The 16,521-nt window shown below is 39.2% G+C and overlaps 1 protein-coding gene across 8 annotated transcripts in view; it reads left to right on the top strand.

Moving 5' to 3' along the window:
- VPS13B (vacuolar protein sorting 13 homolog B) overlaps window positions 1–16,521 on the top strand; it is a 948,921-nt gene that overhangs the window by 597,100 nt on the left and 335,300 nt on the right. For 6 of the 8 annotated variants that reach the window (XM_034763367.1, XM_034763371.1, XM_034763373.1 and 3 more), the window contains exons 26-29: window positions 5,602–5,773; window positions 10,269–10,383; window positions 12,439–12,580; window positions 15,697–16,105. In XM_034763367.1, the coding sequence (XP_034619258.1) occupies window positions 5,602–5,773; window positions 10,269–10,383; window positions 12,439–12,580; window positions 15,697–16,105 (838 nt within the window). Of the gene's footprint in view, window positions 1–5,601; window positions 5,774–10,268; window positions 10,384–11,781; window positions 11,849–12,438; window positions 12,581–15,696; window positions 16,106–16,521 lie in introns of those variants that run through there. The other 2 variants (XR_004644784.1, XM_034763372.1) reach the window with 2 other exon arrangements.

Here is a 16,521-nt window from a genome sequence, read left to right on the forward strand (position 1 = left end):
TCTAAATTAGCTGTTACCACTCAAGAAAGAGATCTTGGAGTCATTGTGGATAGTTCTCTGAAAACATCCAGTCAACATGCAGCGGGAGTCAAAAAAGCGAACAGAATGTTTGGAATCATTCAGAAAGGGATAGATAATAAGACAGAAAATATCATATTGCCTGTGTATAAATCCATGGTACGCCCACATCTTGAATACTGTGTTCAGATATGTTCGCCCCATCTCAAAAAAGATATATTGGAATTGGAAAGGTTCAGAAAAGGGCAACAAAAATGATTAGGAGTATGGAATGGCTTCCGTATGAGGAGAGATTAATAAGATTTTTCAGCTTGGAAAAGAGATGACTAAGGGGGAATATGATAGAGGTCTATAAAATCATGACTGGTGTAGAGAAAGTAAATAAGGAAGTGCTATTTACTCTTTCTCATAACACCAGGACTAGGGGTCACCAAATGAAATTAATAGGCAGCAGGTTTAAAACAAACAAAAGGAAGTATTTCTTCACACAACACACACTCAACCTATGGGACTCTTTGCCAGAGGATGTTGTGAAGGCCAAGAATTCTCAAAGAAATTTGCACAGTTCCAGTTGTTTTTAATTTCTTGTTGGTGCCATGCAAACATTCTTCCTGGCCGGTCGGTTTGCATAAAATCTTTCTAAAACTGTAAAATTATTTTTCACTGATCTGAGCGGCTTCCAAATTTAATGCCAATTTTGAATTGAAACATTTATAGCCATAGGATATCCAATTCATATCCAGACTTTGAAATCATAAAGACATCATGCAATAGTGTCTGCAGCGTTGCCAGCATCAAGCATTTAAAAATAATAAATTGGGACCCAAAACATCATGAGATTACAATAAATTTGTGGTTCTTTTAATTTCCCTTTTCGTTTTTCTGCCTTTAAAATACACTTTAGTCACATTTTCAAACTTTTCTCCACAACCATATAAGACAGGGTGCTATTTGTAGCACCCTGGTGACGAGGTTGCTGCAGCACTGGGAAGACTGCAAACTTAATTGAAGTCAATTAACCAGTTTCTGTTGGGGATTACTAGAGACTTGGGTGGCAGTTGCTGGGTTAATGAGGGAATTGGCTCAGTGGTTGGGAGGATATATTGGTGAAGAATTGAGAAGTAAAGAGAAGGGCTCAGAGAGTGAATTGTGGGTAGGAGAGAAAGCTGTGTGAAAGTATTCGTCCTGCTGTATACCTGTGGTTCCATCTGTTATGCTTTGAAACTGAAGATTAAAAAGCACATGTGGTGAAAGGGAAACAGCCTGCATGTGTTTGTGGCTAGGAGACCACAAGAACAGGCTAGGCAGCAGTACTCACAGGGTAGGTGAAGGGACGACCTGTGACACCATGAAAGCTGGAAACTAACTTTATTTTAATGACCACTCTGAGTATCTCATAAGATCAGTTGACTTCAGGAGCTGAGGCAAGAAAAGCATCAAATATTGCAAGAATTGGAAACACTGTGTTTATTTTGGTCTCAGATTCACTGGCAAAACTGACTGACTATCTCTTGTTCACAGTGAGAACTTGATGCATGTTAAAAAAACAACAGCAGCAAACAAACTATACAGAAATTGGCTATTGCAGCAGCCGCTCACCATCTCTCGGGTGACTCCTGGCAGCAAAGCTGCAAGTCCTTGCCCACACACAACTGGGAAGAGAAAGATTTGTCCCACTATTTTCTGTGCTGTCTGGTTACATCTGCATATAGCTGAGACTTTACAATGCATTTTGAAAGGGAAGTCTCTGCACTTTCAAGTGTTAAAATTAATTGCAATGGATTTTTCAAGCAAGTTTGCAAAAAGCTTTTCCTCTTAGTCAGGTTTCCAAACCGGTGGATCAAGAGGGGGCAGGTCCCTTCTGTGGAGAGGAGTATAGAAGCAAGGAAAAGAACAGGGGGATTAGTCCCAGGCTTATGAGAACTGCAGTTTGAAGAGGCAACACTTCTGTCTGAATCTAGTAATTGATTTTAGTGGCGCAAATGAATATTCTACATAAGCGCTGGGCAAACTACGGCCCGCAGGCCACATCCAGGCCGCGGGACTCTCCTGCCCGGCCCCTGAGCTCCTGGCCCAGGAGGCTAGCCCCCGGCCCCTTCCCTGCTGTTCCCCCTTCCCCGCAGCTTCAGCTCACTGCGCCACCAGTGCAATGCTCTGGGCAGAGGGGCTGCGAGCTCCTGAGGCAGCGCCGCTGCAGAGCCCAGCCTGATCTGGTACTCTGTGCTGCGCGGTGGCCTGGCTGGCTCCAGGCAGCGCGGTAAGGGGGAAGAGGGGCTTGGATAGAGGTCAGGGGAGTTTGCGGTGGTGATCAGGGGGCGGGGGTGTGGGTAAGGGGCAGGATGGTCAGAGGGCAGGGAACAGGGGTTGAATGGGGGCAGGGACCCCGGGGAGGCAGTAAGGAAGGAGAGGGGGGCTTGGATGAGGGGGCGGGGGGCAGTCAGGGGATAGGGAGAAGGGGTGATTGGATGGGGCAGGGGTCCCGGCGGGGCAGTTAGGAATGAGAGGAGGGGTTAGATGGGTGGGAGTTCTGGGGGCTGTCAGGGGACAGGGAGTGGGGGGTGGATGGGGCTGGGGTCCCGGGGGGGCTGTCAGGGAATGGGGGGCGTTGGATGGGAAAGGAGTCAGGGGGGCCATCAGGGGGCGAGAAGCGGGGGGGGGTCGGATAGGGGGCGGGGTCAGGCCATGCCTGGCTGTTTGGGGAGGCACAGCTTCCCCTAACCGGCCCGCCATACAGTTTTCAAAACCCGATGTGGCCCTTAGGCCAAAAAGTTTGCCCACCCCGTTCTAGATGATAGGATACTCCTCCAAAATCTCATTGGGAGAGAGTAGGTTCTTCGTCTATGTCCTGTGCTCCATATAGGAGGAGGAAATAGTATGGGTCAGTCTAAAAAAGTAGCTCCCCTCTGTCTGATCAACCATCATCCAAACAGGTTTTTCAATGTGGCTTTCATTTGTTTTGCTCTTTCTCAGAGAGCACTCATCTTTGTGGCCTTGTCTGTCAAGTCTTTACAATTTTAGGGAAGGAACAGAGGTTGCTGATGCAACAGAAGCTAAATGCTTCCCATAGGTGAGCACTTTAATCATGAGGACAGACCAATCAAGAAACTCATCATGCGCTCAGCCAGCATTTTGAGGAGCAAATACAAAACAAAACAAGTATATTCTCACTGCCTTTGTTTCATATTAGGGAGATATGGGGGGGGGAGAAAAAAGGAGAAAACTCTTATTTAACACTTCTGTCCTGGATAACCATCAAAACAGTGGTGGTTATGAGTTAATTAGATAGTGTGTGCACCCTTCCACAGTAATAAAACAGTGGTCTGTCCAGTGCTTTAACTCCTTAATAATTACATGATTGTTAGTATTATCTGTTTGTACTGTTGTAGGTTCTAGAAGCCTAAGGAGTTAAGGAGTCCATTTGTTCCAGACATTATATATACATATTACAAAAAGACAAATGAAATCACTTAAATGTGCAAGAATATTGTAGGGTTCTTCATGAGTGATGGAAATAACAACAGGGTGGCAACCAGAGAAGAGGAAGGAAAAGGGAGGAAAATAGGCTCCTGTACTGTCAGATATGGATGGATTTTTGTGATGTTAGTTGAAGCTGAATATTTCCTTAGGCAGACAAAGTCCCATGCTTCATTGAAGATCAGGCTGGAAGGTAATCAGAGGTGAGGTCCAGTTTGTTGGTTGAAATTTCCTCTTCTTTCCTGGTGGCAGGAACCAGCTAAGAAAGCATCAGCCAAGCAGTCAAATACCAAATCTAAAAGACATTAAGGGATGTTGTTAAAACCTTAAAAAACGCATGTCCTGACACCCAATAAGTTTTGTAACCATTAAACCCACAACTTAAAAAGAAAAGTAAGAAAAGTGAAGGAAAGAATAGGTATTGAAACTCCCAGTGAAAGAAAATCAACCACAAGCTGAGGAAATCCTTTCGATTTTTATAACTGTATAGTCCATGGAAAACTACCCAGTTTGTTATGGCATTTATTTCCAATAGTGTCTTAACCCAAACAATCTTATCTTGTAAACAAATCATCCTTGAACACAGTCTCAGAAGATATCAACAATTCTCAAAACAAGGTTCCCCACATTAATTGTTTTCTCCTTAGCATGATTTTGAGTAAGTATTTTTGGCTTTTCTAAAAGTTCCAGGATAAAAGTCCAGAGTGCAACGGTCTTAAATCTATAGGTTGGTCATGTCAGTTGGACACATTTGCTGGCATTGTCTACGAATGTCCCTGCATCTGCCACTCTGACCAGCTATGTGGTCTTCCCCATGGCAGCAGTGCCAAAATACTGATATATTCAAGTTACCCATGGTTCTGCTTCCACGAGTCTCCCAGTGCATCTGTTATGGCAGTGTGAGGAATCATAGATGCCCAAGGCACTGCTGCCTTGGCTGCCTCATCCCAGCAGGCAGAAGTGCAATGGGGGAACTCCATCTGTATGTGCATACATATTGGGATCCACTCCTGCAGCCTCCCTGCAAAGCACACCCCCACTCTTACATCTCTTCTTCCTCTACTCCCTCATAGACCTAATCAAACCTCTCTTTCCTTCGCAAAGCCCAGATTTCACCCTCTGTTATGCACAAATACACTATCTTTCTCACCTCCACCCAAGAGCTCCCTGTTGGCCAGCATTGATCCACCAGGGTTTTTGTGAAGAGAAGAGCTAATGAGGCAGGCTAGCGGTGTTGTAAAATGGAAGTAAGTGATAGAACTTGACAGTTTCATCATATAATCTGGGCAAAACACCATTAGGTTTTCCTGAATAGGGGGACTAACTCTTCACGTGTCTAATTTTAAATATTCAAAAATGGCTCATGTTCAAGACATTATCAGAATATGTGTGTGTGTGAAGTTTGGCGGTCTATAGTAGTTCAACTAGAAGAACTTCAGAGGTGTGATGAAAATAGGAAAATTCAAAAGGAGAAGGTGTCTTATGTATAATTTTCCCATTGCAAATTTAACAAAGCCTTTGTCCAAAAAATACATTGAAAATTCAGGTATCCTGTGGAGAATTATTGACCCAAATTTGGAGACTAGTTTCAGTCCAAAGAGATGAAAGACAGGGTTATCCATTCTGTGTTAAGAGCAAATCTCAATGCACCCTTAATTATGGAGTTGTTACCAATGCTTCCATAATCTGTGGTGCTTTTGCATTTTAAAAAGTATTTTTTTTAATTAACAGATATTTTCTCTTGAAAAAAATCCATCAGATTGTATGAAATGGTGTAGATTTGACCATGTTTCTTATAGTGTTGCCAACTAATTGAATAGTACTGATTAAGTAATTATATATTTCTCTGAAGGTAATTATCTTATTGTGTAAGTGCTAGGAGCACAGGTATTATTATTTATTAACTGTGCTACTCAATAGTGCAATGAAATACTAATTTAGTGCCACACTGGAAGGTGGCTTACAAATGATCAGTGTATAAGCATATTATATACAGTATAAGAATATGACCTGTTATAGTATTTTAGACATTCATGTGAAGTATTTCTAAATTATTACATAATCTGATTGGTCATTGAGCCTTTTCAGTTAGTATTTCTCTTTTTCTAGGCCGATTCTGTACAAGGTGGTGATGATTCTCCATTCTCAGACTCTGTTACCTTGGAGCAAACAACAAGTAACATTGGAGTATCAAGTGGACGTGTTAGTTTGTGGATGCAATGGATGTTGCCAAAAATTACTATAAAGCTGTTTGCACCAGATCCTGGAAGTAAAGTCACAGGTATGGTACATAGAATTATCTATTTTAATTTAGTACTTTAAGTGTGTAGTTATTTTAAGATAAAACCAATAGCTATTTAGAGCAAGTATTCATGAATTAAAAACTGATAATTATAAAAAGATGCACATGTTTGTCCAGTGTTTTAGCATACTGCAATATGCTGTCATGCATGGGATCAGAATTCAACATTGTCCTTTGCACCTGGATTAGCAGAGATTGGGAGCATTGTAAAGGCAGTCTTGGGGCTTAGTCTTAGCCCACAAAGTGTTCTTTTAAATTTGAAGACAATTTGTTCACTTCTTTTGAGTTATGCAAGTATGAAAAACAATATATTTTTTTCTCTTGTGAAGTTATTCTCTTGTTTTTCCTACTCAGAGACTTCAGAAACAGGTGGCTGTTAAAATTTAATTTGGCACATGGCTCATCCTCAAAAGGAATAGGACTATACTAAATCTGAATTAAAAGTTTGTTAGTCATTTTAAATGATACAGGACAAAAGTTTGTGCATCAGCAGTGTGCATGTTTTAATAAGTTTTTCTTGTGATAGTATGTGCCCAACTGTAAGCCGCTATACACAATTTTGCATTTTTCTATCAACATTTAAAAATTGTGTTGATTTTTAAATAACATTGTGACCAGGGTCCCAATGGGAGCCAGCCAAGATCACTCAATTAGGGTGAACTGCAAAGAATGGGGAAGACAAATCCCCATAAAGCTGGTGGGTATTCTACTACTTAGATTTACCAGGCCAGCATAGAACAGCTTCTTTATTACCTAACTGGTTATTCAGAAGTCCAAACAACACAGTTCCCTTAAAGTGATCATCATGTCAAATATGATGAACATTTCTGTAAATCTTTATTTCATCATATAAAAGAAAAGGTTCTAACAATCCCAAAGGATCGGACACATTACCTCCCAGGTTAATGAATGTTTCAGATCTTACCCAAATACACTCTACAGCCAATTCTTATTAACTAAAATTTATTAAAAAACAACACAGAGAGAGTAAGGTTAAAAGATCAGTATACATACAGACATGAGTTCAATTCATTTAGGTGCATATTCATAGCAGAGATGGTAAGCTTCGTAGTTGCAAAGAGTTCTTTCAGAAATGGTTCATAGGTTATAGCCCAATGTCCAAATATCATATTCAGGTCGTACCGGCATAACTGGGACCTCAGTCTTGCAACTCAAACTTCCCCTGATGAAGCCTAAGTAGATCTGAGATGACAGAATCAGGACCCAATACAATTTCATGTCCTCTTTGACAAGTTGGGATTTCCTCTGGAACAAAAGGTCATTAGGATGACTTTGAAGGAGGTCCATCACCGGTACTTAGCTATAGAATTAACATAAGGCAATTTGCTTGTTCCTCCACTATTCACAGTACATTTCAAAGAGAGATGAATACCAAGATATCCTGTGTTTACAATTCATTTAAATGCTAGGATGTTCTTTTGATCTCTGAACTATCAGAATACTGCATAGACAGGGACTGTTGATTACATTGTCCACCCTACTCATACATATGTAAATACACAAAAACACAAACATTATCTCCGCATATGTGTTTTGAGGGTTATTTATTTTGCAGGATGTTTAACCCTTTCTAGTCATGCGTCACAGACATAAATTTAACACAATATCTATAATATTTTAAAAATAAGAAGGAATTTAATATGTTTCAGATTACTTTATGTTGAAAATAAAAATATAGTTTTTATTTGGGAAATACCATTTTTGCACTAATACAATTTATAAATAACTCATCATGCAGATTTTGTAAATCGCTTATTATTGTATTAACTTAAATACATATTTTTCTTAGGATGCACACTTGACATCCTTGTTAACAAAATGTACTGGTGCCCTGTTTTAGAAAATGAAGAAACTAATCTATCTGATTAAAGTTAATTTACAAAGAAATGTAGCAGAACATTTGACAGCAGAAACTTAATAGGAAACAAATCTGAAAATTCAGGAGACATGATGAGGATAAAAAAATACTTGGCACTTGTAATGCACTTTGAAAATTAAAAGCATTTTCTACTGATATTATCTAAATTACTGCCATCACCATGATGGTTGTTAGGTAAGTATTATTATGTATACTTTTTATAAACAAGGACACCAGAGCAAAGAGGTTAGGTGACTTGTTCAAGCCCTAAAAGTATTGTTTCTGCCCAGAGCTGGGATTATTGCTCAAGAATTCCTAGCTCTCAGTTATGTTCTTACATCTCTAAATGAAGTCTCTTTTATGCTATTGTTTAATTTGAGTATCTCTATCCCAGTGTTGGGCAAACTACAGCCCAGAAACCACATCAGGCCCTCCAGACATTTTAATCCGGCCCTCGAGCTCCCATTGGGAAGTGGGGTCTGGGGTTTACCCTGCTCTGGCGCTCCAGCCAGGGAGTGGGGTCGGGGACTTGCCCCACTCCACACGGCTCCCAGAAGCAGGGGCATGTCCCCCCTCTGGCTCCTATGCATAGGGGCAGCCAGAAGGCTCCACATGCTGCCCCCACCCCAAGCGCTGCCCCTGCAGCTCCCATTGGCTGGGGACCGCAGCCAATGGGAGCTGAAGGAGCAGCACTTGCGGACAGGACAGTGCGCAGAGCCGCCTGCCGCATCTCCATGTAGGAGCTGGAGGGGGGACATGCCACTGTTTCTGGGAGCTGCTTGAGGTAAGCGCCAAACAGAGCCTGCCCCCTGAACCTCTCCCATGCCCCAATCCCCTCTGCCCCAGCCCTGATTCCCCCTCCCATGCTCCAAACCTCTCGGTCCCAGCCTGGAGCACCCTCCTGCACCCTCAACCCCTCATCCCCAGCCCCACCCGAGAGCCCGCACCTCTAGCCAGAGCCCTCTCACCCTCCAACCCCCAATTTTGTGAGTATTCATGGCCCGCCATACAATTTTCATACCTAGATGTGGCCCTTGGGCCAAAAAGTTTGCCCACCCCAATCTAGCCTGTTTAATGGTAGCTAAGGCTATAGAGAAAGCTGTATACTGCTCTCTGTCCACAGAATTGCCATTGATGTCAATAATTACAGTTCACACAGATCAAGAGCAGTAAATGGTCCTGATTCTTTTTAATTGGTTTTCAAGCCAAAATGTACGGAACAAAAATCCTGTGCTAATTTTTTCCCCTAAATTTTGAAGGGAAGATGTTCTGTTATTTCAATACAGTAGTTCAAAACAGCACATTTTTCTAGATTCATTTAATAGCCATAATTGCACAGTAACATACTGAAATCTGGAAGCATTCTTTACTTAATGATGTGCTATTCTATTCTGAAGCTGAAAAGTAAAGTAACCCATCACTACTTTCAGTGATTTACTGCGATGCTATCCATTTGGAAAATACAGTGAGAGCAAGCTATGCAGAAAAATGTCTTGAAAAAATCTGACACCAACGGTCTCAGGTTTAATTTCTCAACTCTACTATGTAAACATTAACATTGCTTTTATGTTTTAATAAGAGTCAGAGTCTCAGTCTAATTTCTGTCCCTTTTTAATGTCCTTTGCCCATTTTTATTACATAATCTGAGGAGTCTATTTAGCAGTAAGTGAGGAGGAGTTATTGTATTTATTAATCACATTTGTCTCTCTTCTAGTGGATCTTAAATTGTAAATTCCTATCTTGCAGATGTTGTATATAAAGAGCCATGTATACTTATTGTGAATATAAATAATTATACACAGAAACAATGTTAAAAGAACTTTAAAGTTGGTTACAAAGTCAAACACTCAACAATTAGGAAATCCCAGAATTAAAGTTACCTGTGCAGCCTTAATTCAGTCCCTTTTGTGCATGTGCCTTATGATAATCTTTAATTACTTGGTCACATACTATTTTTCCACAGAACTGTTATATCAAACGGACACCTAAAGTGACAAACATTAACTTGATCTTAGTAACAGGTTAAGTGGAGCAGGATTATCACAACTAGGAAAGACATGTTGCTCTGAGAAAACTATTTGTATTTGAGAGCTGACTTCTATTTAAGCAAAATGTGGAGGATTTGGTAAGAAATGTTATCCATCTTGTAGTCAGTGGCTACTCAGATTGCAAAACATCTTTGACAGCTGCTAAACTCTGGCCTCCTAGAATTATCTAATCTATCCAGGTTTCTATACTCCAATTATCACTGTAGTATTGGATTTTTCCATTCTGAGTTATTTTGACATTTTAGCTTTCTGTTGTATGCTTTACAGCAGAGTTGAGCCCAAATCAAAACAGTCTCAGCATTTTTAAGAGAGGTCTGGATTCTGAATCTGGATCTGAGTTTTGTGACTGGCTCCTGTCTGTGTGATGTTTGAACAAAAATTCACTAAGTAAAAATCCCTGAACTTTGCAGGATGGGAATTAGAGATCCAAATACAAATTGTGGTGACCCAGGCATATTTCTGGTTTATGAACAGTGTTTTATTTATAACACAAATTTAGAGATTGTAATTCATAGATGTTCATTTTAATTATCACTGGTTATTGCAGAGATTTGTGTTGTCAGTGAATTAGAAGATCTCAGCGCCTCAGTAGATGTGCAAGATGTATACACCAAAGTCAAATGTAAAATAGAAAGCTTCAACATTGACCACTACAGAAACAGGTAATTACTGGAAGTCATGCTACATTAATTCCATTCTGAAAAAAGAAAGCAGGTTTTTTTTCATTGACAGAATTATTATTTGACTTTTAATTAAAAAATCATTGTGGAATATAGTGAAATAAGCCATAGCTATACTTTTTTAAACAATAAGCACTGATAATCAGAATTTCCCAGAATTCGACTTGCTTGTCGAGTCGAGTATACATAAGCCATTTCAGTCTTTAGGGAGAAATACATTTTGTATGTGGGTAGCACCATTAAAAATTGGTATTTGTTGAACTAAATGAGAAGCTGTTGTCCAAATGCTTACAAAATAGGAAATGCCTCAAATACTATATTGTGATTAATTTTATTCTACCAAATAGTAAATGTCTAGGGTTTTTTTGTCTCTACTACTTGATAAGTTGTTTATTTTTAAGGCATCAGAAGGAAATTTCTAATAAAAGAGATGTTTTTGTAATTGTGGAGTAGCTGCACTGTAATGCAGGAAACTGAATTCATTACCTTTGTAGCAGGTGCTAGTCTAATACATAGAATAGCCTTGATAAGCTCTGAGGGAGCCACATACAGTCTTCATCAGCTGAATGATGAGTTGTCATGAAGCAGAATCCATGGAGGTATGTGGGAGATGATAATTAAGAGAAAATGGGACAATTCTCTAGTGTCCTTTCCTGGGAGAAGACTCAACAAATAATCCATTAAAATATTTTAAATTTTATTATTAGGGTGAGACCTTTAAAAAGTGCCTACGGGATTTAGGAGCACAATTCCTACTTACTTGAAGAGAGACTTGTACTTTCCTAAATCCCATAGGCATTTTTTAAAGTCTCCCATGAGAACAATAGGAAGGAAATTCAGTGTTAGCCTCTCATTCTGTCCTTAATTCAGTTTTCAACTAATTTGAGACTTAGTACAATGAACGAACAAACTACACGGTGTGTATGAAAAGTAGAGCCATTCTGAATATTCTTTCTTTTCTCTGAATTAGAAATATATATTTGTTTGAATGTATTGTAAAAATTACTAATCAAACCTTACATTTTCTTTCTAGAAACTTCTGTTGCAGTCTATACCATGAAGCTTTTAGATATAACGGCATACACCAAGCCCTCATACTATTAACAAGTTACTTTTTCCACAGGTTCTGTGAAAGACTTGAGAGGTTCTTTGTTCTGAATAGTCTAAAGCTTCAAACTCTCCAAAGCTTCCTTCCAACTTAGTAGTGTTCTTTTTTTGCTAAAGTTTTATCAGTTTATTAAGTTACTCCACTTAACATAATTGCATTGTCAAAGCCAGCTTCAATTCATAAACTATTCAAAGTACACTCTATATATGACTAAATTCTGTGGACTCAAAGCAAATGCAGAGAACAGATAAGGTGAACATTCTGTTTTCCAGGCCAGGGGAAGGCTGGCAGTCAGGACATTCTGAAGGAATATTTCTACAATGCAAAGAAAAACTTGTGGTGAGATTTTTGTAGTGGAATAAGATGCTTAACAAAATAACTCTGTTCTAAAACTTAAACAATATAATTTTTCTTTGTTCTCAGACATGTTCAGAAGAATGATTGCAAGAATTATAATATAAAACATAATTTTACCACTTCATAACCAATTTTGTGCTTATGAACAAGTACTCTAAATTTGAAATGTAATTGGATACTGTTTTCCTTTCTCAATTCTTTTGTTCTTGTAATCATCCTCGTCCACGCTAATAAAGCTTTTTGCTGAATTTTTATTTCCGGGAAAATCAAGTGATAAGTCTGTTTTGTGTGCAGAATTCTATTAGATTTTAATTCCATGACCTCTTGGTTGGGTTGTCCTTTCCCATAAATTACAGTTTTTCAAATTTATATTTTTCACACCAGTATTTCTTTTGATTTCCTTGAATTTGGGCATTTCAGAAGGTGTGTATGACACATGCTATATCTCACAGCTGTGCAGAGCTATGCAAATTTCAGCATAATTTAAAATTCTACATTTTTTTGGCTTATGGCTTTTGTTTTGTTTTGTTTTTCTTTTTGTCTTTTTCCTCCTCTCTGTTCATCACCTCAAGCCTTGGGGAAGAGTGTTGGTCTCTGGGGCAATACGGAGGTGTATTCCTTTCCTGTACTGACAAGCTGAACAGACGTACCTTGTTGGTTCGACCCGTCAGCAAGCAGGACCCTTTCAGTAATTTCTCTGGCTTCTTTCCTCCTGTAAGAAATCCTTTTAAAACGTATACCACAGAACTTCCATTAACAAATACAAGTAGGAGAAAAATTATCTCAAATGTCATTAGTTTCTTCCCATTATTTGTCATTTATAAATTCTCTGTACTAAATATATTTATTATCTATTTTACTCCCTTTTTGTTCTCTGACAACAATTGTCAAATTCTTTTGCCTGGGCCTGGGCATCATAGAATGTCAGGGTTGGAAGGGACCTCAGGAGGTCATCTAGTTCAACCCCCTGCTCAAAGCAGGGCTAGTCCCCAGACAGATTTTTGCCCCAGTTTCCCTAAATGGCCCCCTCAAGGATTGAACTGACAACCCTGGGTTTAGCAGGCCAATGCTCTCCCTCCCCCCGGGGAAGCAGTGTCCTTTGTGTTCCTCTGAAATCTACACCACTGCTATTTGGTAAAGTGGCACAGCTAGAATTCCTCATTTAAAGTAACTAAGATCCTGATCGCACAATGCACTTAAGCACATGCGTAAGCTTAAGTATGTGAGTAGTCCCATTGAAATCAGTGGGACTGCTCAAATACTTTAAAGATAAGCATGTATGGAAGTGATTGAGGCCCAAATGTGTGAGCAAAAGCCAGTATTGTACGTTGTACCTTGTTTGTGGTGGCTGTAATGATATTCTCAGTGCCTTTAATTACTTTACATAACTGAGCTATGCCTTAAACTAATTTATTCACATATATTATTTACAATATATGCACTAATTACAGCAAACCGTTCATGTGGTCACAATTCCTTGAAAGTCTCAGAACATTACAGTAGTCTCAGCCAGCAAGTAATATGAGTTACTTAACTGTTTCTCTTGCATGGCCTTTTTCGTATTTGATAAATAGTCATGAGCAAGCATAAAACTTGAAGTGGCCTAGAAATAATTCCAAAAAAAGCATAAAGGGCCAAAATGTGCTAACCTGGGTGCCTGTTAGGCTTGGCTCACCTCCCTACTTCGAGCATTGCTACCTGGCTCCTGGTGCATGGGGTCGCAGTGCTGCTCAGGTTTGGCCCTACTCCCCTGAAGGGAGGTGGCCAGGTCAAATTTGAGTAAGTGATGTTGCAACTTGGTGCACAGGCTCACACAAATTTGGCCTAGCCTCACCACCATCAGGGGGGCCAGGGCAAACCTGAGCAATACTGCAATGCCAGGGGCCCAGTTGTAACTCCTGGAGCAGGGAGCTGTGCCCAGCAAGCCCTGCAGGATAGGAGCTGGTTCAACCAGGACAGGAGTTTTGTGGGTTAAAGCAGACAGACCCACAAAACCCAGAACTATTGGGGTGCCTTACTGCACACTACACATATCTACACTTTTGATGACATATAGGGTACATGTGTAGTCACACTTCTGAGTAAAAAGCAGGCTGCATCCAGACTGCAGTGCGTAGCTACACACAGCAGTGAAAGGTTCTGGCAGTGTGAGTCTTTCCCCACAGCCAGAGCCTTTCACTCCTGTGGAAAAGGCTCTGGCATGGGGAGGCAACGGGACAGTACACTGCTAAAAATAGCAGTGTAGATATGGGAGGCACTGCTTGAGCATGTGGAAAGCCATGTGAGGTACATACCTTAGGGTTCTGGTGTGTCCTTACTCACCTAAGCAGTGCTTCACCATCCACACTGAAATGTATACCTGTGCTGGGGGGACATGCAATGTTTGTACTCTGCATGCCGCCATAAGTGTAATCAAGAGTGCTTTCAGGCAGTTTTGTTTAGTACGCTTCTGAAGTGTATTAAGCTAATGTGCACAAAGGTACTCTTAGTGTGCAGTACAAATGTCCACATGGGGAGTTAATACAGAGTAGCTAGTGTGGGATTTTCCCCAATGTAGACAAACCTTATGTATCCAGTCTCTCATATTCACAGAAATTATTTTTTTTTAAATTAATAAAAATACAATCATACAATTTTTCTAGCAACTCTCATTGAAGTTAATGGGAGTAGAGACCTGAGCAGGTTACAGCACGGACCCTTTATCTTTAGTGGTGTGATAGATTATATGGAATATTTTTGTGTTAGTGGAAGTTCTGTTCCATTTGATTTATTTTCTGTCATGAATATGTCCATCATTCTTTTACTTATTCTAGTTGTTTAAATTTGTTCTAATAAGAGTGAAAGCTAACTTACTAATTTGTTACAATTCACTTAATCATATGATCTTTCAGCTTCTCAGCATTTCACATACTTTTTACATTTATTTAAGAAGTTAGTGCTTACATTTAAAAAATACATTAATTAGTAATTCTGAATAAATAAAATCTGAAAATGTTGAAAGAATGATCTACTCTATTTACAAAATGCAGTTGCTATACTTATGCTTGAGTGATTAAACACTATTAATATAATGATATATAATATTATGTCAAAACCAATTTGATTTTATTTGCTTTCCTTTATTACTAAAATTATTTAATTTGTTTTATTAATTTATTTTAAAATTCTCAAATTCTGCAGTAGCTCACTCAAGGTCAACTTTCAGTCAGAAATGAATGTTTCATCCAGATACTGGAGGAGATTTTTCAAAGGTATAAGATGTCAGGAGCCTAATATACTCTGACAGCCAATGGGAGTTAGTCATCTAACTTCCAAATGTGTCTTTGAAAATCTTTCCCTCTGTGAAAAGAAATCTTGCAAAAAATTTTGAAAGTTTTTTTAATGTATTGAGATGAATTATTTAGTGTATTAGTATTGTGGGTGTTCTGCAGGAGAAATTTTAAGTACAAAGTTATCTTGCCACCACTGGTACAGAGTGATGGTTGGGCCCACAGAGGGAATGAAAGGGAATAAAAGCGATAATAAACTCTCTAAAATGAAGCAGGGGTTAGCGAATGTAGATAATTTTAAGCTTATGCACAATTTTTTAATACATATTTTTTGGTAAATTTTGACTTTCTGCAGTGCTATGAGGTAGATGGCCCTTCTAAAGATTTAAATAAACCTTTTCTTAAGTTGTTTGGAGAAAGTAAGAAGCCCCCCCCCCCAAAAAAAAAAAAACCCTGAAAAGATGGGCTAATAAAGAAATAATAGCAATTGCTCTCTGTTTAAGATGTTTAACCTGTTCTCTTTACAACAGTTTTCATTATTGTTTCTTTTTCCTGGAACAGACAACTGCAAAACTTTTAGATGGCTCACACCAACAACATGGATTTCTCTCTCTCACTTATACAAAGGCTGTGACAAAAAATGTCCGGCACAAGTTGATATCAAGAAATGAACGAAGAACTTTCCATAAGTTATCTGAAGGTCTTAATGATGGTTCTCCTCATTTTCTTCACGAGATCCTTCTTTCTGCTCAGGCATTTGATGTTGTCCTATGTTTCCCTTTGCTTAATGCAATTGCAAGTATATTTCAAGCAAGGCTGCCAAGGAATCAAAAAGAGAAAAGCAAATCACCTGGCCAACCTATGAGGACTCATACTCTAACATCTCGGAACTTACCTCTGATTTATATCAACACAGGTGTAATCAGAGTCTTCTTTCCCAAAACTGAGGAAATGCAACATGATACAGGAGGTACTATGTACTATATGAATATATTTATTATGTGAAACATTGACTTCCTTCATGTTCTTTGGTGAAGGTTAAATACCACAAGATGAAACATATCTCTTAAGCAAGTTTCTTTGCACTCTAGACATGTGAATTACAGGGAAATCTAGTCTCTTTGACCAAAAGGTTCTATCTCAATTATCTCACTGCTTCTTGTGATAATGGCATATTTAGCAATGTCCCTGGGGCTCTCATACTGCAAGGCACAGAGATGGAAAATGTAATTAATATGATACACACTAGATTTCTTAAGAGTTATAGAAATAATTACTTTGGAGGTCTACCTTTGTCTGTCCATAGCATTTGGGCTGTGAATGTGATTGTTAAAGGAGTTGGTCAGGAGTTGCATGGAGAGAACTTAAGCCCTGAGTCTGCAATTA

Source organism: Trachemys scripta, chromosome 2 (assembly GCF_013100865.1).
Source record: "Trachemys scripta elegans isolate TJP31775 chromosome 2, CAS_Tse_1.0, whole genome shotgun sequence".
NCBI lineage: Eukaryota > Metazoa > Chordata > Testudines > Emydidae > Trachemys > Trachemys scripta.